General features: G+C 42.8%; 2 protein-coding genes across 6 annotated transcripts in view; one reads left to right on the forward strand and one right to left on the reverse strand.

Annotated features, from left to right (window-relative positions):
* The window catches only part of PGS1 (phosphatidylglycerophosphate synthase 1), a 143,838-nt gene that overhangs the window by 64,152 nt on the left and 56,251 nt on the right, over positions 1–23,435 (forward strand). The window contains exon 10 of one of the 5 annotated variants that reach the window (XM_058172829.1): positions 13,621–13,778. The exons of the other annotated variants lie outside the window; for them this stretch is intronic. The gene's annotated coding sequence lies outside the window, so the exon portion shown is untranslated. Of the gene's footprint in view, positions 1–13,620; positions 13,779–23,435 lie in introns of those variants that run through there. 5 annotated transcript variants of the gene reach the window in all.
* The window catches only part of DNAH17 (dynein axonemal heavy chain 17), a 130,121-nt gene that overhangs the window by 8,578 nt on the left and 98,108 nt on the right, over positions 1–23,435 (reverse strand). The window contains exons 63-75 of the mRNA XM_058172825.1: positions 22,508–22,743; positions 20,203–20,325; positions 15,892–16,096; positions 15,191–15,355; positions 14,854–14,994; positions 13,668–13,838; positions 11,233–11,355; positions 8,299–8,492; positions 7,020–7,168; positions 6,700–6,827; positions 5,712–5,939; positions 2,909–3,100; positions 1,220–1,399 (exon numbers count right to left, since the gene is read on the reverse strand). Of these exons, the coding sequence (XP_058028808.1) occupies positions 1,220–1,399; positions 2,909–3,100; positions 5,712–5,939; positions 6,700–6,827; positions 7,020–7,168; positions 8,299–8,492; positions 11,233–11,355; positions 13,668–13,838; positions 14,854–14,994; positions 15,191–15,355; positions 15,892–16,096; positions 20,203–20,325; positions 22,508–22,743 (2,235 nt within the window). The remainder of the gene's footprint in view (positions 1–1,219; positions 1,400–2,908; positions 3,101–5,711; positions 5,940–6,699; positions 6,828–7,019; positions 7,169–8,298; positions 8,493–11,232; positions 11,356–13,667; positions 13,839–14,853; positions 14,995–15,190; positions 15,356–15,891; positions 16,097–20,202; positions 20,326–22,507; positions 22,744–23,435) is intronic.

Here is a 23,435-nt window from a genome sequence, read left to right on the forward strand (position 1 = left end):
CTGCTGTTTCTATTTCAGGACTGAGAGTTAATTAAATTCTGTATTTCAGCAGGGCGCTCCAGAGCATCCCTGCTTGTTAGTTTGCCTAGGGCTGGCCTGAAGGATGAAGTTCTTGGTAGAAGGGTGAAGTGCTCCTCAGTTGATGGACTGGGGCAGACTTGCGTTGTCATGGTGGTGTCATGTGATGTATCGCAACTTCCCTGCCTTTGCTAAACCGGGGATTGGACGTAGTTACCGCATGACGCATCCAGCCCGCAGGCCGTGAGTCTGACACCCCTGGACTGAGGGCATTAGGAAGGCCAGCCTGACCAATAACAGCTTCCTTTTTGAGGGGCTCTTGGAAGAAGGCCAGCAAGGTTTTAGATTAACTTCCCAATCTCTGTCTCTAGGGGTGAAATCCAGCAGATTCTGACAGGTTCTGGAGATCCAGTAGTGGAAATTTTGAGTAGTTCAGCAAACCGGTAGCGGAAATTTTGAGTAGTCCGGAGAACTAGCAAATACCACCTCTGGCTGGTCCCAGAGTGTGGTGGGAATGGAGATTTTGCAATATCCTTCCCCCCAAGAGTGGCGAGGGAATGGGGATTTTGCAGTATCCCTCCCCTGCCATGCCCACCAAGCCACGCCCACCAAGCCACACTCACAGAACCAGTAATAAAAAAAAATTGAATTTCATCACTGTTAGTCTCCCAATTGATAGTTCTCTCAGGAGCATCTGCCTGACTTGCTTACAGTTAAAGTCCATTTATTTTTCATAGCTATCTAAAAACTATTTTGGCTTGCTCCAGATTAGCTTTCTATATTCTCTATGTCAAGATGTGAAGGTTTCTCTCTCTCTCTCTGTTTTTTTTTTATTGGTTATATACGTGGCAAGTTATCTGGTGGGTGTAGTACAGTGGTGGGTTTCAAAATTTTTTACTACCGGTTCTGTGGGCGTGGCTTGGTGGGTGTGGTGTGGCGTGGCTTGGTGGGCGTGGCAGGGGAAGGTTACTGCCAAATCCCCATTCCCTCCCGATCAGCTGGGACACAGGAGGCAGAGAATAGATGAGGGTGGGGCCAGTCAGAGGTTGTATTTACCGGTTCTTCAAACTACTCAAAATTTCTGCTACTGGTTCTCCAGAACTGGTCAGAACCTGCTAAAACCCACTTCTGGTGCAGTAGCCATCTTTACTGCCCTGTCCCTGCCTGATTTTCTGTACGGTTGGATCCACCCTGTTTTCACCTTGTAATCACTATTGGGTGGAATGAGGAATCCTGGAGCCAGAAACATTTCGCCTTCCAGCATTTCCATGCGGATATATTCAGCCAGGTAAGTCCGACACAGTCTGCGGTCCCAGTCATCAGTGATATGTCCCCCATACATGATTTCACCAAAGAGATATCGTAAATCATCCCACGGCACCTAGAGAGCAGGGGACAATATTCATGCCATGATATTAGCAGGTAGAACTTTTATTTCTTGGTTCATAATACAAAAGGTATGCAGTTTTTGACTTTACTATAGCGGCCAGTGTGGCTTCCAAAACCCAGCTGGTTGGGTTGAGACGGAAACTCCCAGAATCCTAGCATGTACAATAAATTTTTTCAATTAATACTTTTCTTTTCAGAAAATGAATGGTAATATAAAGACTATTTTATTTCAGGAGGTTTATCTCGGTGACACTTAGATAAAGAAAATAAATGCTTTTTGATAGTAGCTATGGGATATACTTAATTATTTTGGGAGGCTTGAGGACTCCAGGCGATGAAATGAAGAGGTAAAGTGGGACTATGTTATGCAAGGGAGGGAAGTCTAAATCCCCACCTTCATTATTTGTTATTTCAGTCTGTAGGGCTGCCCGCTTGTCATGGGACTCTTAACAGAGTGAATAAAATGAAATAAAAATGCAACAGAAATGATTAAAAATACATATTTTTGGAGGCAACATTCATTTAAAACAAGGAAGATGGGCTAAAGTAGCATACTTGCCAAGTGGCTGGGGAAGAACCAGGTTTTCAAAGCCTTTCTAACAGTTACCAGGCTTTTTATTGGTTTGTTTGTTTATATCCTACCTTTATTATTTTTACAAATAGCTCAAAGAGGCAAACATATCCAACACACCTTTCTCCTCCTAATTTCCCCACAGCAACAACCCTGTGAAGTGGGTTGAGCTGAGAGAGAGTGTGATTGGCCCAAAGTCACCCAGCTGGCTTTCGTGACTAAGGCAGGACTTGAACTATGGTCTCTTGCTTTCTAGCTTGGTGCCTTAACTACTAGATCAGTCCGGCTCTCTTTTAAAAATTTCCTTAAGCACATTTTAAGCTTTCAAGTACTAACTATAGTTTTGCTTCAGATCTCATAACGGTAGGATCGCAATTTTTGGAAATGAAATGGTTGGGGGTGGGGGGAGGAATTCACAGAGCCACCAAAAAAAGTGTGCGTTGGGGGTCTGGGTCTCTCATGCAGCCTTTGGGTCACATTGATACCCTTGTAACAGGAGAAAGTGTTATAGGTCCATTTCTCCCATTCTTACCTATATAATGACATGGACACTGGATGGATTACAACAGGAATCTGGAACAGTTTTTGAGGGAAGTAAAATGATTCTATTATACTGACCTTCTATATTGCAGAAACACACGTGTTTTGCTTTTCAGTTGCTGGAAGTCTACTTCATTTGAAGCAGTTCCATGTCAAAAAGTGGAGAAGTCCTTCTGACAGAAGCCCCGACTTTTGGAGGGGAGGACTATCAGAAGCCCTGACAGTCCTCCCCCTCCAAAAAGAAAGCATGCTATCCACAATGATACGCTTGCTTATTCCATGTTTCTTTATTCCTCACAAATCTAGTTCATTAATGAAGCCATTGGGGAAGCAGAGGCTTAGTTACTATGTATAACAGCATTAGCATGCAAACGAGCAATCAATCTTTACCCTCACGTTGGCTTCCAGGTAATTATACAGGACATTGATGGAAATGGTGAGATCTCCATTGTTAAAGGGGTAAGACCTGTTCCAACCTTGCGCTCCAAATTTCCTCCGTTCTGCTACCACCGCGTGGAAGTAGCAGAGGGCAAAGAGAACACACTTAAACTCAATTTCCTTGGTGCACATTTCCAGGGTATCCTAAAGGGGTGCATAGAAAGAAAAGAGGCTTTTTGCACAAAATAAAATGGCATCATACTGTTACAATGCTTATTGCTCTACAGGTAGTCCTCGACTTGCAACTACAACTGAGCCCCAGATTTCGGTTGCTTAAACAAGACAATCGTTAAGTGAATTTTTTACAACCTTTTTTACAACCTTCCTGGCCACAGTTGGTGAGTGATTCGCTCACCAATTGTGAGTAACATGGTTATTAAGTGCATCTGTCATCCCCATTGACTTTGCTTGTTGGAAAGCCATAAAAAAAGGTGTTCACATGACCCTGGGACACTGCAACTGTCATGAATATAAGCCAGTTACCAAGTGTCTGAATTTTGATCATGTTACCATGGGGATGCTGCAAGCATGAAAAATGATCATCAAGTCATTTTTTTTCATCGCCATTGTAACTTTGGTCAATAAACAAATGGTTGTAGGTTGAGGACTACCTGTAATTCAGGAAAATTGCTCAGAAAACCCTGGCAGATGTACATTAAATTCCTTTGGTTGTAATCCAGGGTCGTTGTTCTATACTAGGCAATCCCTCGCTCTTTACAGGATGCCCACAAGATCCCGTAACTCAGACACTCTCATTTTATCTCCATCAGAGTGCTGAATGATTCCTGTTTTCAGGAGAATGGAGGAACAACATGTTTTCTTAAGGGGTATCTGCCTTTAAGGCTATTCATCCATCACTTTAATAGGATTTTAGTTAGGCACTAATATATTCTTCCTGTCAAAGACTACTTCAGCTTTAATTGCAATAATACAAGGGCAACCAATAGATTTAAACTTAATGTAAACCGCTTTAATCTAGATTGCAGAAAATATGACTTCTGCAACAGAATCATCAGTGCTTGGAATACTTTACCTGACTCTGTGGTCTCTTCCCATAATCCTAATAGCTTTAACCAAAAACTTTCTACTATTGACCTCACCCCATTCCTAAGAGGACCATAAGGGGCGTGCATAAGCGCACAAACGTGCCTACCGTTCCTGTCCTATTGTTTTTCTTTTCTTCTTCCTATATATGTTTATATGTGTATATACTATATAATCTTTTTGTATGATGTTGTGACAAAATAAATAAATAAATAAATAAAATAAATATTGGGTAGAGGGCTCCATTATTACGTGCGCATTATAGTTTTATGGGGAATGCCATATTGTGACCACAACCTTTTAAAAGTACTATTGTAATTCATGTTAAATAGGTATCCGGCCATATCAGTGATGGGTTGCTCCCGGTTCAGTCCGGTTCTTGCGAACCGGTAGTAATGGTGGCGGGAGGCTCTGCCCACCCGCCCAAACGTCATCACTGACAATCACACATGCTCCCGTTGTGAATTGGTAGTAAAGGTAACTGGAACCCACCCCTGGGCCATATCCATAATTAAAGACAGGAATAGTACCTATCTTTCTATTATTATAATTTATATAACTTCATATAATAATAATAATAATAATACAAAACAAAAACCTGCCACAAAAACACCCTTCCCCTACAAAATCTAGCACTGTGGTATTACAGCAATCTACCAATCTTCCATTTAACAGTAGAAATATACTTCATTGGCTAATTAAAATACGGACTTAAAAATAAATGGTGTCCCTTAGCAGAGTTACAGAAGCTGTAAGCAAATACTCTCGCTCACAGCAGCTAGGTATAAAAGGGATGTTGTAGGATGGGTGTAAAATACTCCTCCTATTGTGGAAATTCAACTGGGAACTGCAAAGGCAGAGCAATAACGAAGGCATTTTCTAGAGTACCATAATCTAAACTTCACCATTGGTCTAAGAAAATACTGCACTTGTGAAAATGCCCAGGGCATTGGGAACACCACAATTCCGATTCTTTCTAGAGAATTCAGAGGTAACTGTAGTATTCTGACAGAGAATATGCATCGGTGGAAAATTAAATAGAAATCAGAAGCAAGGAAGAGTAAGCCAAAAGGCTGCCAGGAAATCCTAGTTGTGGTTTTTAAGGCTCCAGCTGTGGTTAGGTGGTACCATTGTTTTGCCTTACCAGATTTTTGACTGAACCTTATAGTTCTTAATTTCTTTAGTATTTTAATATCTTCAGATGATCTACTACCACTAAAGCCCTTGTTTAAAAAATCATTTGAGATCTAAATTCTGTTCCCACATGTCAACCTGCTTTTTCAGTTTTCGTATTTTGGCCAGAAGGAGTCACAGTTGTGATATTCAGAATGGGAATGGTTGTCCCAGATGCAAGGAAAGGAGTAATTTTAGGATCAAGTTTGACCTCAGATACATTTTTGACATAGCGACAATTCTGCTAAGTCCTCATCCTGTTATAATGTTTTCTGTCACTTGGCTCTTCATAAAGGTCTAAAAATTTACTTAGGTAAACTAGAAAAAAAGATATTCTAAACTTGAAGGAAATAAGTAGCCCATGTTCAGAACACAAAGGCTGTCCTAATCTAATCTCCAGAAGCAAGACAAGACTTTAGTAGCTGTTCTAACCAATAAAGTGCCCTCCCAAAATAAAGAAAACCAACTGTGTTAGTATTTGAAAACTAGGACTTGAGGCTAGAAAGGCATAACAAATTGGACAGATGAGTTTGTTTACCTGTGTAAAGAGGTCGAGGGCTTTGTGTAAATTGGCATACATGCCAGTTGGAGGCTCATTTGTGATTTTAATGGCATTTTCTAGCAGGCCCTGAGGAATAATATGAGCATCTGGACAAGGAGCAGGTTCAGCACTCATAAATACGCGGTAATCGTCGTGACTCCCAATACTGTAACGTTCAACTTTCTTATCCAGCGTGCTTAGCCACTTGGCTACTAGATGTATATTCTGCAAGATTGTAAAAATAAATGACTTGGCACTGAGGAAGTTTAACTTGTCTTTTTGGTCTGGCAATGACTGGACTGCTACTTTAAACTGCCCTTGTCTCCCTTGTCTCCTGTCCCAAAGCTTTGACCCCACTCTTATGAGAAACCTTTGAGCAAATGCTCAGCCTTCTGCATTAAGTCTATGAAGCTGGAGTAGGGCAATTCTTTACTGACTACTATGTGTTTAAAGTTGCCTGAACTGGATGCATATTATCATGAATATGTTATTTATAGTTTCTTCTCATGGTGTGATATGCTAGCCCAGAACAGCATCTGATATCTTTTGTATTTAAAGAGTAAGACTATTACGTAACAGTGTGTGCTCTTTGGATCAGCCTTGTTACTAAAAACACCCCTCCTTCTTCTGATAAGCAGAGGGAAGGAAGGGGTGCATTCACATTACAAATTTAGCAAATTTATTTAAAATGTGGAGTGCTTCTGTCCAAAGGTTGCAACAGGGTCCTTGGCATGTAATGGTGCGGCTACCTTGTGACAGCCTCTGTTGATGAGCATTCTGCATTTTTGGACAAGCAAATATTTGGAGATTTATTTATTGTGGGTTTGTTTTTGGATCAGAATGCAGACAGTTTGTGCAATTTGTGTGGACTATGCATTGACTGACTAATTGTTTAATCACGTAGGAAAGGGAATAATAGCGTGTGGAATCAGGGCAGCTGACAAGTCTCAGAACTGTAAACAGGAAATCTATGGGTATTCAATACCTGAAGGATGACCCAATGTCCTTCTACTGCGGCCACATCCAGAGCGTGTTCAGCTACAACCTCTTGCCCTTGTCCCAGGGACACATTATGGATTTTCCCATTGTCTATGGTAAAGCCAAGCTTTTGACCTAGGAGCAATAACACAGTTACAAAGCTGCATGTGTTCATGGCTTGTTCTTGTTCTGATTTCCTTATGCATTGCCCAGGTCTCTATATAACTATCTATAAAATTAGTAACTGGGTTGTCTGTCTGTGGACTGCACCAGCCAACGTCTTATTGGCTATAGGGAATATTTAACAGCAGTGCTATACCAACTTACCTAGAGCTTCAACATCCTTCAGGGGATCCACTCCGGGTGAAAGAATGAAAAATATTGGTGTGGATTGACTGCTTTCTTCATAGGACTTGGAGAATTCAACACTACGCCCTTCAACAAATTTACTTCCCATCTTCTCTTCCACAAAGTTTCTGAGAAGTCATTTTTTTTTTTGAGAGGGAGGGAAGGAGAGGGACAGAGAGAGAGGAATGGAAGGAGCCAGATACATTATTAAAGCAAACAGAGTGTGGGGAATTATCAACTCACTTAGTTTCAGTCACAGGGCCTTTAGTTTGTTATCCTGTCAACAACCTGCTTAAGAGTAAGTTCTACTGAATTCCACCAGGCAGATTTAGACACACATGGATAGAACAGAGATATAAATAACTGAGATTGGCACTTTCTGCACTACAAACTGATGGCAGAGATGCTCTACATGTAATAGCACTGGAAATGGCAAGGTCCAATAGAAACCAGTAGTATTTCCCTAATACATTATTAGCTTTCTGTATGAATGGTTTTAGAGTAAATAACACAGTGTCCTTCAGATGTTTTGGACTACAGCTCTGCAGATCCCTGTCTGCTGGTCACACTGCTTGAGGACCACAGGTGTAATTTATTTATTTTTTAAAATCTGATTACCTATCCTTGTTCTCAGGGAAACAGACTCACTTGAACCCCAAGCAAGCAATCTTGAGTGGGATTTTGTGCTATTCATTTAAAGAGCATAAATGTGTTATTCAGTTCTTGCAGTGGGGTAGATTAGTCGTTTACAAGCATGAAAAATGGATGTTTTTGTTTGTATTGTTAAAACCACAGAAGTAACTCTATGAGACCAAACAAACAACCCCCCCAAATAAAACCATTTGCAACTGCTCCTATATGCTTGTATACTTTCAGAATATATATATATATATGGGTCCTTGAGTGGCGCAGGCTGCTAAACAGCCTGTTATTAACAACAGCTGCCTGCAATTATTGCAGGTTCAAGTCCCACCAGGCCCAAGGTTGACTCAGCCTTCCATCCTTTATAAGGTAGGTAAAATGAGGACCCAGATTGGTGGGGGCAATAAGTTGACTTTGTATATAATATACAAATAGGATGAAGACTATTGCTTAACATAGTGTAAGCCGCCAGAGCAGACCAAAAGACACAGGTCCTTGGAATAACATACCAAGTTATAATATGAGATGCTCCACATGGCAATACTCTCCAGTCTCCATGTGAAGCACCCTCAGATTTCATATTTTCCAAGCCTGTAGAAGACAACATGATACATACTTGACTGCATAGGTCATGCGGTCTGGCCTCATGCATCGCATCATGCACAGCTTTTGCAGGGCTGTCTTATTCTTCCACTCCTTCGGGAAAACTTCTTTTTCAGGGGTCTCTGATTCTACAAATTTTTTCCATCGCTTAGCAGAACCTTCAATGTCACTGTCCAGGTTTTTGAATTCATCCATTTCAGAAAGTACCTGGGGATACAGCAACAGCAGATGCAGTGCTCCCTAATGCCTTGCCCGTGAGTGGCTAGATAGATCATTTAGTTCTTATCTTTCTCCATTTATGTTTTAGATGTATTGCAACAGAAAGAAATGAAGCATCTCAAGCAGGGGTGGGATTCAGCCGGTTCGGACTGGTTCGGGTGAACTGGACGCTCATTTTAATCTGGTTCGCCAAACCGATAGTTGCAAAGAACTGGCTGACCCTGCCCACCCCGCCCTTCCCCTCCCATGTAACCCGTTTTGGATGCCAGGTAAGTGCAAGGCCCATGTGGAGGCTCTGGGAAGGCAAAAAACCAAGCCTACGGAAGCTCTGGAAGTCCAGAAACAGGCCGTTTTTGCCCTCCCAGAGGCTCGAGGAAAGCCTCTGGAGCTTGGGAAGGCAAAAAACCAAGCCTACGGAAGCTCTGGAAGTCCAGAAACAGGCCGTTTTTGCCCTCCCAGAGGCTCGAGGAAAGCCTCTGGAGCTTGGGAAGGGCAAAAACATTCCCAATCCTCGTGGTGCAGGAGGCCGAGATGGCCACACCCACCATGGCCACACCCACCCAGCAACCAGGCGGAGAACCATTTGCTAAAATTTCTGAATCCCACCCCTGAACTCAAGTATTAGTAAAATATTAGAGGGGATAATGAACTGCTTTGCATATTGTAATAGCAGCAATGGCAGACTATTACAGGGGTCTCCAACCTTGGTCCCTTTAAGACTTGTGGACTTCAACTCCCAGAGTCCCTCAGCCAGCAAAGCTGGCTGAGGAACTCTGGGAGTTGAAGTCCACAAGTCTTAAAGGGACCACGGTTGGAGACCCCTGGACTATTATACAACCTCTGTTGAGAGAGAAAAAAAAAACCTCAGCTAGGTCCTGCCAGGAAATTCCTGATTTGTCTTGCTGACCTCTTTATTCTTCAAAGTGTGGAAGAGGGTACAAAAGGACCAACTATCCTTGGCTTCAACAACATAATTAAAGAAGGAGAGGTAGAACGAACACTGGGGAGGGCGGGAGTGACCGTATGATGTTAAGGGGACCTAATTCTGCAGGTAGCCATATTCAGACCATATTTTGGTCCTTTAAAACAGGGGTCTCCAAACTTGGTCCCTTTAAGACTTGTGGATTTCAACTCCCAGAGACCCTCAGCCAGCAACTGAGGAACTCTGGGCGTTGAAGTCCACAAGTCTTAAAGGGACCAAGGTTGGAGACCCCTGCTTTAAAAAGTTATAATAGAGGACATCCTTTTCATCTCCGGATGTACAAAGTTACTAAGGCATACTTTCCATATTAGCTTTATCCATTTAGGACCTTTTATATATATATAATATATATAACAACAGAGTTGGAAGGGACCTTGGAGGCCTTCTAGTCAAACCCCCTGCCCAGGACATATAAATATTTTATATTAATATTTATATTAATATAAAATGTCCTCAAAAGATAGTTCTGATGAACAATTTGTGCCTTGTAAATGACCCCCCTCCCCAGTAACCTGCACTTCCCAGACATGGAAGAGTGTTTATACTTAAAGAAACAATTTATTACAAAACTATTATAATGAATGTGATGTGTTTATCTATGTACAACAGCTTTTCCATTGTGGTGGTCTTTAACAGGACCCAGCCATTGCTCTGGGATTAAAATAGCCCTTGGTCTAAAGATGGTCTTGGCAGTCTAATGTATTTTCCACTAGGGAAAACAGCAAGATAAAGGACTGGATGTGGGCCAAGGTTAATGATACCCAACAGGATAAACTGATTTTGCCAAAGTAAGCCATAATACCACTAATCAATAAGGCAAGTCCAAGAACCACCTGCTTCTTGGACTTGCCTGAACAGACTTGAATAGTTTGGATTGATGCAGATTTGGTATTAGAATTTATTCAGAACTAATTCATACTTGTCCCAGCACTACATGGGTAACAAACTGCAACCACTTTTGAAATCTACATTGTAAAATCACTCCTATACAGTGGTGAAATCTGAACCGGTTTAATAATGGTTCTCTGGCTGCACATGCGTGTTGCATGTGCACATGCGCAGTGCGCACCACACACCAAATGCAAGGTGTGCACGCACGGAGTGCACACCAAAAGAAGGCATGGGGTAAGTAGAACAGCGCGTGGGGGGTGATTAGCTGTGGCACATAATCTTTTCTTTAACTTTTAAAAGCATTTTTTAACAAACTATTCAGTTGAATAGATTGTAAAAAATGCTTTTAAAAGTTAAAAAAAGGCTCTGACTCACGCAGCTCAGCTGTGATCGTCAGAGCCTTTTTTTTACCTTTTAAAAGCATTTTTTAAAAGAAGCAGCAAGCGGGGAAGCAGGCGACCGGGCATTGGGTGGGCATGGGCAGGGGGAGGGGGCAGGGATTTTTTGCTACCGGTTCTCCGAACCACCTGCCACCATCGCTACCGGATTGACTGATCCGGTCTGAACTGGGAGCATTTCACCCCTGCTCCTATACCATGTTTCTCTTGCATATCTTACTCAATATCTTTGCTGTCCTGCAGCTCATATCTCGCCTTTAAAACGAAGTATAAAGAGGGCCTACCAAAAAACATGCACTGCCTAGCTAGCACCTGATCTTGGGACGGAAGCAAATTGTTCATGAAGAAGATCATAAGTATTATGGGCTCTACTACAGATATGAAGCCTAGCTCTTTTCATGGCTCCCTCTAAGTTAGTAAGAAGAGATTAGGCTACAAATAGTGGTTTTGAGCACACCTTAATTCCACCCCATCCTTGACCTAATAAGAATTCTACTGGAGATGTCAAACCAGCTTTAAAGGGAAAACGCAGAAGGAAGTCTAGTTCCACTGGATTCACTTCTTTTTTAACCAACAAGACCTAGGGAAGACGAGAGGATTAGGAATGTTACAAATTAATTAATTAATTAATTTATTTATTTATTTTGTCACAACAGTATATATAAGCATAAGCATGAAATAACTATATGATATATAAGCATAAATATAATCATAAGTATGTGATAACTATATGAAATTGGATACAATCAAAGGGAACATTAGGACAGGAATGGTAGGCTGCTGTGGCTTCAATGTCAAATTCATGTACCTTCCATTTTATTGATTGTCAGAGAAGGTGAGCCAACATAAAAGGACATAATTTAAACCAGAGGGGCTAGCTTGGGAATTCTGAGAAAGGTGAGCAAATGCAGGTCTTTGTATACAAGTTGCCTTCAACTTAATAACTATTGCTTTAGTGACCGTTCGAAGTTGTAATGGAACTGGAAAAAGTGACTTATGACTGTTTTTCACATTTATGACCATTGCAGCATCTTCATGGTCATGGGATCAAAATTTGGATGACTGGCAATTGGCATGAATGATGGTTGCAGTATCCTGGAGTCATGTGATCACCTTTTGTGACCATCTGCCAATGGGGAAGATACTTTATAACCATACTACTATAACAGCAGTGATTCACTTAACAACTGTGGCAAGAAAGGTCATTGTCAGGGTTCTGACCGATGCCCTAATTCAGTGTTGGCGAACCTATGGCACGCGTGCCGGAAGTGGCACGTGAAATCATCCCGTGAAGAATGCGTGGCCTTGCTGGCTCCTATTCCACGTTCCTGTGATCACGCACACGCCAGTCAGCTGGCCATTGTGCACGGGAACGGCGGAACCCGGAAAAGCAGCGTTCTGTCACACATGCGCAGGCACCCGATGTTCCGGGTTGATGTTGCGCGCATGCGCGATGGCCAGCTCTTTGTCGGGCACACTTCTATGCCGGTATCCAGGTGTTCGGGTGCCGGCTTGCGCATGCGCGATGGACTGTCGCTCTACCAGGTATCAGCGCTCCCACACATGCAAAGACCAGTGGGGCCACGCATACATTGCGGGATGGTTTCATGTGCCGCTTCCGGCATGCAGGCCGGCACGCAGGCACGTCAAAGGTTCTCCATCACTGCCCTAATTAAATCATGAGCCTCAAGCCAAGTTTCAAAAGAAATCCAGTTATTTATTAGGAACGTCATGTCGGCACGGACAAAGTGAAGCCAACTCTGACCTCACTTAATTCGCACCTTGGCTCTTACCCCGTTTCTCCCTCCCTCCAAGGTGTGTTATCAATCACATTCCCCAACAAAGCAATTTCGCAGGTTGTAGAAGTCCCTCCCTCCGGCCACTGTCGTTCTCCATGGAGATGGCCTTGATGTTTGCCGGCTGGAATGTGCTTTGTTTTAACTGAAGTGCAAGTTCCTTGATGCTGCTGCGAGGCGCGATTCCCCATCCCCCGGCTTAGGGTAACTTGAGAGCAGGTCAGGAATGCTTCGCGAGTTGACAGTCATAAAATGGGGAAAGGTTCACTTAACAATTGTCTTGCTTAGTGACATAAATTTTGGGCTCAATTGTGGTCATAAGTCGAAGGCTACCTGTAGTGCGATTCCCTAGAATCGAATGCATTTGGACTACTGAAGATAATTAATAGCACAAATATCTGCTGCTTCAGTGAAAAGGGAGCCACATTGGTGCTAGTAGCCATGCCGATGTTACTTCCCTACTTAATGAGCTTTTCTTAATTACAACACTGAAAATCTATAGCCAAAATGATCCATAGGGTAACTGGCCCGGAATTACAAAAGTTGTCATCAAATCTAGAGAATATCTGGCTGGACAAGAATTTTTTATTTTTTAGACTTATTTCCACTCTGCCTTCTCCTTTAACCTTTCATGGCTAACTGCCTTCCAATTCCAGTTGCTTCATTTATGAGCTGGTTTTTCCTACATGAATTTTCTTGAGAAATTGCTTTCCCAACTTATTTTGCAATAACATTGTTCTGCTTCTGCATTCTCTATTACAAGGCGATCCTTGCCCTCTTGGGGACCTTTATTCTCATTTGCAAAATATTCTGTGGTTTGGTTCATACATCACATCACGCTATCATGTGGCTTGACTGTGGTTAAGGGATAGTGTTAATCCAGCCATTGTGGTTGATGGCTTAGCATTCTGTGTGAACACATTCCACTGAACAAGCCATGGCAAGTAAATCATGTGTCAACTTAGTTTCTAATGCTATAAGGAGCCAATAGTCAGTGATACTTTCAATATAACAGTAAATTTTCTACACTCTTATATCCTTTTTACCAGGCAGGAGAAAAATAGTTTTTGTCATGATCATCATCCAGTCACTTTACCTGAAAGGCAACCTGCGCTAGAAAAATAAGTTTGTCTCTCTCAAAAAGTCCCCGAGCTGTGTACATGAAAACTGAATAGGTGATCTCATCTGTAAGGTTGATCACCCTGTGTTTCACATCTTCTGCTGGAGCTGTACGCTGAATAGCTTTCTCAAACACCACGTTGAAAGCCTGAGCAGAAAAGAAGAAAAAGAAAAAGAAGCCAATATGCAAAACGGTGTGGGTTTTCAGGCAGGTGCCTTGCTTTTCTGGACACCCAGAAAACACCCAACCTGCTGCTGATAAATAAATGAAATAAATGGTGTGCGCTTGCGCAGCCGGTGCATGGAACAAGCAGCAATGGCGGTGGCATATTCAAGGAGAATCTCCTTGCAAGGAGAGTGACTCCAGTAACTTTTGGACACTTGCCTTTCCTGGCAGCCAGCCGCTGGAGGAAAGTAAGTATATGCCGCGTGGCAAAGGAAGAGCGGGTGGCGGCTCCGGGGCAAGACTGGTGTCGGGGAATGGTGCATTCCCTGACCCAGTTGAGGCAGGCAGCGAGCAGGTGGCGGCTCCGGGGTCTCAGGGGAATGAGGCATCCATGGGCCCTGGGCCCTGACCAAAGGCGAAGGGCGAACGGGCGGCGAGTGGGCAGCAGCTCTGGGGAAAGGCCGGAGTTGGGGAATGGTGCATTCCCTTACTTGGTTGGGGCAGGCGGCAGCTCCAGGGCCTTGGGGAATGGGCCCCGGCCCCTGACTGAAGGGCGAACAGGTGGCGAGCTGCCTTTCCGGTGTCCCGGTGTCCAGCTTGTGAAGGCTGGACTGCGGGCTGTGGACTGGTTCGGGGGCGTAGCCAGCCAGCGATTGCTACTGGATTGGCGAACCAGACCCAATCTCCGCTACCTCCTCGCCCGATCCGGTCCGATCAGGTAGCATTTCACCCCTGACGTAGTTGGGCATTAGCAAAACAGAAGGCCCAAGATTTGACTCTCTGGAAGATGTTTTTTTTCCATTGCATCTGAGGAGTTTTCTTTCTGCTTGGCTCTCAGTCATTCTTCCTTATCATGGACAAAAATCCTAATGGGCAGCTGAAAGGTTTTTGCAAAAAAAGGCTGAGAGTATCTTGGAATCCATAAGAACAACTATTTTTTGTACAAAAATAGAACCAATGACTGTCCAAACAGCATGTTCTATTATTAGTTATTTACCTTCAGGGAGAACTGATAGATGGGGTTGATTTTGTTCAGGTCATTTAATATAAAATACAACAGGGATGCCCTTTCTGCAGCTGGCCTGTAGTTCTCTCTGGCTTCATTAATCTGTATTTCAGTAATTTTAGCCTCTTTCACCTAAAAAATACAGGGGAAAAATTTTTTTTAAAGAAAAAAAAAGACTACGGTGTGTGATATCTAGTCATGCTTTAGAGAATTAAAAATTTTTCTACATGATTTTGCTTTTTCTGCTGGGCTGATAAATCACATTTACATTTCTTAGCGCTTTTGCTGAGGCCAGGACAGCATAGTGAAGCTGAACCAGCTAGCTTACTTTTTCTTCTATTTCATTAGCTGTGCGCTTTGTGGTCTCGAGGTTTTCTACCAAGGCTGTATCTCCTAAGAAGTTTCCTGATGCAGCAGAGAGTCTAGCTAGTAAGGAATCCTCTAGTTCCTTCAGGATGATCTTGAATTCATTCTGTTGTTTTGTAAGAGTAGCCTACACCAGAAACAGAGGGAAGGGTGGGGGGAGAAAGAGCTTTTGTTATTTATCAGCAAATCTCCTTCCTACAACAAAGCTAGACCATTTGCAACATGGAGCAGCAGGTTCCTATCTTAGATGAGGCTACTGTGTAAAAATGGGATATGAATTCTTGGGTTTTTCCACTAACAATCCATACATTTTAAATAAATGTTTATCTATTGTATCAGAGGTGAAGGCTACACACCAGTGCTATTCCCCTTTATAAAACGATTGGGTTGTTGCAGGCCTGGGACATAATAAACAAACATATTAAGGAAGAAGAGAATTTGAACTCTTGTTTTAGATTCTCTGCTTTTTTTCCAACTTGGTGCTTCCCAAATATGCTGGACATCAGCGTCCATAATTTCTGTCAATGCTGGCTGAGGTTTAATAAGAGTCAATACACCTGAATACTATCATATTGGGAAGGCTGACTAAGACAATTTGGTTTCCTTTGGAATTACTAAGATGACTATTGCATAGTCCATAACTCAGAAGTTCGCAACTAATACCTTCAATTCCTCTAAGTCAGGTCTTTCCTTAGCAACCACAGCAGCTAAAAGCTGGTCTTCCAAGCCATCCCTGGTGACCAAGAAGTTGATCAACGTGCACTGAGCCTGCATCTCTGGCTTATAGTGGGGATTGAAGTACTTGGTGTGCAGAATCAGGCGAAAGTTGGGGTGGTACTCTACTTCCTTGTCTCCTATTTTAATGTATCTGGGAATAAGAATTTTGAAATATGTGAAAATATTGCATAAACTAATGTAACTCACCTTTGCTTGTATTCACTATTGACGGACAGAGCTACTCTCTCTGTCCCACCATCATTTTTTTTTTTTCATTTTAGCTTAGACTCGGTGATAGAAAATCAATCCTTTTTGTCTAGAACAGATGGTTCAATATACAGGGAACTGCTTATCAGGTCAGATCATCAGTTCATTTAGTTTAAGATTGTCTCTATGTAGAGTTGGAGTAGTTGCCAAACGCTGAGCTAGTGCTATTGACCCATGCTTCAGTTGGCAGAAAACTGGACAGTTTTCTACAGTTGCTGTCTTTCTACACTGTCAATTTTTATCCTGCCCAAACTGCTTGTTTTTTGGCTTGTTGCCAAATGGTGGTATCCTGATTCCAGCCGCTCAGGTACAAAGCTATTGGTAAAGCTTCCTGGGTTTACCGTACCGTCCTCCTTTTTGGATATCACCAGCCACCGGGCAATCATATGCCGGTCAGGGCAGCGATGCAGTGATGGGGCTTGGGGGGATAGCAGATGTTGACTGGTAGCTGACTTGATGGTAAGCAGCTCTTCCCTGCTTATCATTACGCCAAGACATCTATCAGAACCAGGGAAGTTCCATGGTAAAGCAGAACGGGCAATTTGCAAAACCCAACGGCAGCAATCCAGATTGCTGAAGAGCTGATCAGCGGGCTGGATAAACTGTGTGGTAAAGCAAGAAGTTTGTGTTGGTCAGATTTGAAACCGACACCCTTTTCTCCTTTGTAGTGCAGCTCCCCCTGATCCACAGTCAGTTTTTTTTTCTGGCTTCTAAGGGACTGCAAGGTAACTTGATGGCTGCAGCCAGTTCTTTCTATCTGAAGATAAAAAGGAGGGCAACACAAGACAATGCCTGGAGCCCAAGGGGAAGGGCTGCGCCTTGTCAATTGGCCAATAGATGCAGGCTGTTTACTAATTGCACTTCCAGCAGAACAGTTAGTAAAGTGTATTAGATTAAAGGGAAAACTCTATTAAAATTGGCACAGCTTAGGATCACCTAAGGTGGCCTTATGATCTAAGAATGAGATGAAAGCAATTATCATTAGGCCATGGCAAAAGAATTTATTATGGTTAGATGCAAATAAAGGCTTTAAGTCTGGTTGCCCTGGTTTCACAAATGAATCTTTCTGCGTCCTATTCTGGAGATGCTGCAGGTCAAACTAGGTAATTTCAGCATGCAAAGCAGATTCACTGCACTAAAATGTAATAGAGCAGTCACTCTCCATATCCGCTCATGTTATGCAACACATCTTGAAAAAAAAGAGATTAATTAGTTAAGGTCAATGTTAATGAGGAACATTGTGACGTTGGCGGTTGGCCATTGAAATGAAAACTAGTAAAAATAGTTTAAAGCAGATTTGTGATGTCAACCTACAAAAGAGTGACAGATTTTAATATCCTTTTGGATAGATTCAGAGACATGAGCACAAACAGCACTAGTTAAGAATATTTGCTGCCATTGGTTTTTTTTCTCTTTGATTTTCATAATAACTTGAATTATAGATATTCTGAAACATTTATGATTCAAAATGTGTAATTTGAAACAGGCATGAAGTGGAAGTAATTCTGTTCTTCTATCCTTAAATAGCACTCCTGGATTCCATACAAATCTGTGCTGGGAAGAGATTTAGTGAATTTCAGTTAAAATGCTTTGGGTGAAGACAGAGCTAAAGTGCACTTTAAATTCCTTTGCAGCTTGTTGCTTTGTGATACCTAGCAGGACAATAATTTTCTTCTCCTCTTGTGACACCTCTAAATGGAGTGAGACCAGTCCCAACGTTATTCAGTCTTAGTTATAGCAAAGGTAAACTTTGTGCCTACAAATGTAGATGGGGACAAAAGCCAGAAAATGATATGCAGGCCCAGTCTTGCAATTCTGGGCCACTTTAAAGCAGGGGTCTCCAACCCTGGCAACTTTAAGACTTGTGGACTTCAACTCAGCTTTGCTGGCTGAGGAACTCTAGGAGTTGAAGTTCACAAATCTTAAAGTTGCCAAGGTTGGAGACCCCTGCTTTAAAGGAAAAGGACATGAGCCAGCCATTTCTGAAATTCTTACTGCTGTCCTAAATCCACTCATGGATAACCAGAGACACTTTGCTGCTTATAACAAAGGGGTGTATAGTCCTCCCTCCTGATCCTAAAAAGGGGGCAGAAGCTAATTCAAATGGCAGTGGCATCTGACATCCGGATAAGCAATGGCATACCGTCATTCACCAGACTTGAAAACAATGGGCTAATTTGGGAACTAATTTGGAGAGATCATGCAGTTCACACATTTTTGTGACATGAAGAATAAATAAGTTAAAATTGCAGAGGTGTTAAACAGCTATAGGCCTCTGTTGGTGTTAGAGCTCTTTATTGTAACTCAGAAGGCTTCCAGATAAATATCTCTTAGACCAGTGGTGAAATCTGAACTGGTTTACTACCAGTTCGCTGGCTGTGCATGTGTGGTGTGCGCGCATGCGCAGTGCGCACCATGCACCAAATGCAAGATGCTTGTGCGTGCAGTGCACGCCAAAAGGAGGCATGGGGTAAGTAGAACAATGCATGCGGGGGTGGTGGTGATCAGCTGTGGTGCACAATCTTTTTTTTACTTTTAAAAGCATTTTTTTTTACAACCTCTTTGGCCGAGTAAAAAAAAAAAGGCTCTGACGATCGCGCGGCTCAGCTGTGATCGTCAGAGCCTTTTTTTTAACCTTTTAAAAGCATTTTTAACAACCTATTCTGCCAAAGAGGTTGTAAAAAAATGCTTTTAAAAGAAAAAAAAGGCTCTGACGATCACGTGGCTCAGCTGGGCATGGGCTGGGGAGAGCAGGAATTTTTGCTACCGGTTCTCCGAACCACCCACCGCCATTGCTACTGGATCGGCTGATCTGGACCAAACCGGGAGCATTTCACCCCTGTCTTAAACCCTAGAGAGAGAGAGAGAGAGAGAGTGGGAGGGAGGGAGGGAGGGAGGGAGGGAGGGAGGGAGGGAGGGAGAGAGATTGGTCACAAAATCACTGTTGGAGGCAGTCAGTAAATGAGGGCTTTCTGTCATACTATTCATTATCCTAAAGGTTAGGAGAGGTGGCGTCTCTGGTCACTATCCAGTCACTCACAATTGTTTCATTCTCAGTGTTTATTTTGTGTGTCAGCATTTGTTTCCTGGGTTCCTTTCTCATCTATCTCTCAATTTCTGAACCCAGCTATCTCTAGGCTTCCAAAAAGGTAGAGAACAGCTTCCTCACTTTATTTGGGGAAGACAAGCAAGTACATACATGCAGATTCTGTATAAATATTTTTTTTCCATTTTAAAATACTGTTAATGAAAAAAATGAACAAACATATCTTTTCTTCTTCCCTCAATAAAGTAACAGAGATCTGCTCTCCTCTTTTTTACCAAATGGTTGGAGATAAGAACGCAATGGCGCTGACTCTTCAGCACCTCATGATCTACTGATCAAAGGAGAGTTGTATAGTGTGAGTATAAAGTTAAGGATTTACATTGTGTCCCTTCTTTCTTGATTATCTTGCCTGCTCTTTGTTTTAAGAGTTTGCTAATCTGAGGTCATCTGCTTCTGCCTTTCTTCCAAAAAGTGCACATGCCCAGAACTGATACTCTTTGACTCTCTTCCTAGTAGGATGCAGTTATCTATGTGTTGGCTTTACCAGATTGGTGTAATGATTAAGGCACTGGGGGTAGAAACTAGGACATCATAGCTTCTAAATTCGCCTTAGGGACAAAGACAACGGCCCTGGAAGACCATCACTTTCATAGCCTTAGGAAAGAGGAAATGGCAAGCCACCTCTGAAAAACCTTGCCAAGAAAACTGGAGGGAATTGTCCAGGCAGTCTCTGAGAATCAGCACAACTGAATGGAAGAAAAAAAAATGTATTTACTGTAAATAAATCTGTTGCGGTAACCATAAAATATGCCTCACTAATCTTTGCTTGAATCAAATTCCCGCTCTCAGGACACCAAATGCATCAACTTCCAGTGCAAACCGGGTTGCAAAGGTCAGATAACAAAGATACAACCAAGGGCCGTTGCGGCTGCAAATGCACTTACCTTCCTTTCTTGATTGTGTTTCGACCTAGCAGGGGATCCAGCACAGGTTCTATTGTCTCTCCAATATTTTCAATAAGCAGCGTATCTCCCTCAGAAACTGCTTTTTCAATTATATCTAGGTAGCTGTACAATTGATAATAAATCTTTAGTGTGTCACACCGTCTCTTGAGAACACAAAAAACCTTCTTATACTCTACTGAAAAATAAGTTAAATGTGTTTTCATAATCATTTGCAATGGAGAGGCATGTTGAGAAAGGGAGCTCTATCAGGGCCACTGCAGTAGATGCCGAAGCACATAGGACATGAGAGGATTCAGTGGGGATTCAAGTGAATAGACAGTGACAGACATGCACAGTGAGATAGAAAAGCAGCAATGGACTCCTCACACTAATTAACTGCCCAATTAGATGAAATAGCCAATTAAATACTGAGTTGTAGATTGGCTCTTTCTCGTACTTTTCTGTTTGGTTATGCATTTTAATCATTTTATTTGTACAAATTCATCATTGTTTTTAATGTGAGTCACCCAGAGTCACGTAAGTTAAATGGGCGATTATAAAAATTAAAATAAATAAATAAGCCCAGATTCCTATCAATTCTGGAAGGACCCAGAGAGGAATTTGGGCAGAAGAGTTGTAAAATTTATGAAATCCATCTGAATTAAGTGGACTGGTACATAGATTATGACCTGAGAAAAATATCAAACAAGGCAAGAAGGCAAGCACAGCAACAAAGCCATCTAAGGAGTGTGTCCTTGGATGTGCAAAGACCTGTGAGTGACACAGTCTGAAACTAGACTAACCAGAAACCAGCTACCACCATGTGGGGGTTTACACATCATAGGGTAAAAGCTATCTAGCCCAGCATGGTGAGTGACTGTGACCATAATTATAATAAGGAGGAGGCAGAGGGGTATTCAGCCGGTTCGCACCGGTTCGCACGAATCGTTGGCGAAAATTTGGCCAAGGTTGCGAACTGGTAGTGATGGCCGGCTGGCCATGAACCGGTTCCCCAGTCACTGCTCGCTCACCATGCCCACCAGGTTCATTGCCGCCATGTTCTTTGGTCACATGCATCCCATTGCCTTGCAAGTCCATGCCCACCAGGTTCATTGCCGCCATGTTCTTTGGTCACATGCATCCCATTGCCTTGCAAGTCCAATGGGATGCGCATGCGCGAAGAACATGGGGATGGCAGCAGCTTTTTCCGCGACCTCCGGTACTTTTCAGCAGCCTGTAGCCAGCCACTGCAGCCACAAAGACGCGGCAGCTGGGAGGCTTCTTTACCAGCCGCTTTCCAGCAGGGTCGGCTGGCTGGGGGGCCACCAAAAACTACAGTCAGCTTGCCTTCTGGATTCTGGACCAGCCGCCATGGAAGGTAAGCAGCCCGAACAAAGAGGCGGTGGTGGGGGAGGAAGCGGGGCTAGGGCCAGGGCTGCTAAAGGAGGGGAAATGGGGGCAACTGGCAAAGGGAGGGCGGGGGTAGATAGGTGGAAATTCCAAAAATTTTCCTACCTTTTCCTTTGGGTGTGGCTAAGTGGGGGGTTCATGTGACTGAGTAGGCATGGGCATGAGTGATGACAATTGGTCACACCCACTGTCACATGCCCCCCATCTAGCCACGCCCACTGAACCAGCAGTGAAAATTTTTGAAACCCACCACTGGGAGGAGGGTTGGATACAGGATATTTCGTGGAGATGCAACCATCTAGATTAGGGAGGTTCAGAGAACCGGTAGTGACAGCAGTGTGAGGCTTCACCCATCCAACTGGTTGTTGTTACTTCCTGGTTTTAACCAGGAAGTAACCTGTTTTTTACCCTCTGCACATGCACAGAAGGGTTTGCACATACACAGAGGGTCCATGTGCACAAATGACACATGCACGTTTCCGAACCGGTGAGCAAGGTAAGTAGATTTCACCCCTAATCTGGATTGCATCCATCTTCTTCTCTTCTGTTTCTTGATTAGTTATTCTTATGGAATTGGGGGAGCAGGGTGGAATGAAAGGTCTTTGTGTTGAATAATTAAGCTAGGAGATTGATGAAGAATTATTTGTGGATAAAGTATTATTGGGTGTGAATTATTTGCCTGTCCCAGATCCCAGAAATGTTGCTATGTATGGATGGTGCAAAGAAAATTGAATGAAAAGGATGTAAAGGGGCTAATTATAATACTCCCAGAATAGGTGCAAGCAAAATGAAGGTATGTCTCAGATAAGCTTAGATCAGAGCAATTCTTATTTTTGAGCCTGTAGGCCATTCTTTTAGAATAAAGTCCAAACCGAACAGAATAACTCTCGTTCACCTTTTCTGCCCAAGCCGGATGGCCTTCAGATCTCGACCATGTTTGTTCTTGATCCATTTGATCCCTTGAAGCTGTGCGTCTACAATGAGTGGCCAACGTTCTGTGTTGCACAGAATTGTTGCATTTTCTGTTGACATACGGTCACTGGGGAGCCCCTGGTTGTTCCAGGTTGCTATATCGGCATCATCTGTTAACAGGGTTAAAGGATCCAGGCCAGAAGTAATAGGGATTGGTATCTATTATAACGTTAAGATGAAAATGGACTGTCAGGACAGAAAATGCATAGCCTGTGTTCAGAAGTGAATTTCTTAGATTTTGACAAGCATCTCTGAACATAAAACAGAACTTCACTACCTCTTTGCTTATCTGATACTCTCTCACTTCTTACCGGAAAATCAAGTGTTGGTTCAAGGCAGCACTATATAGCAGCAGTTTTCTAAAGAGGCAGATGAGCAGAGAGAAGTGGGGATTAAGGGAGCTTCAGGGCTCAAATAAGAAAGCCCTGTAGATTGGAGACTCATAGGTCAGAAGCTCTTCACTAATTTAGACAAATGACATAATGGTTAGAAAGAACCATAGATTTTTGTAGCAGGAATAGCCTGCAGAAATAATGTCTTATCCTCAAGATCTGTAATCTCTTGGATCTGCTGCACCCTTCATTGCCAAACTATTATTTTGACACAAAGCATATATCTTGGCAAAACACTTGTGCTTCAGTATTTTTCATCCACGTCTATCATCTGAAGAGTAGCAATGGGAGTATGCCTTCTAGCAGGGGCATCTTGTATGCAACTCTCTCTAGGAAGGTTTGGCTGCTACTAATATTAATGTTTATATGTTTAAGGCATGAAGCAAAGATCCCTTCATTCCCCAAGGCTCTTCATCACTTCTACGGTATACTTCTGCAAAGTTCACTTTGAGGCTCCAC

The sequence above is a fragment of the Ahaetulla prasina genome, chromosome 2 (assembly GCF_028640845.1).
Source record: "Ahaetulla prasina isolate Xishuangbanna chromosome 2, ASM2864084v1, whole genome shotgun sequence".
NCBI classification, from domain to species: Eukaryota; Metazoa; Chordata; class Lepidosauria; order Squamata; family Colubridae; genus Ahaetulla; species Ahaetulla prasina.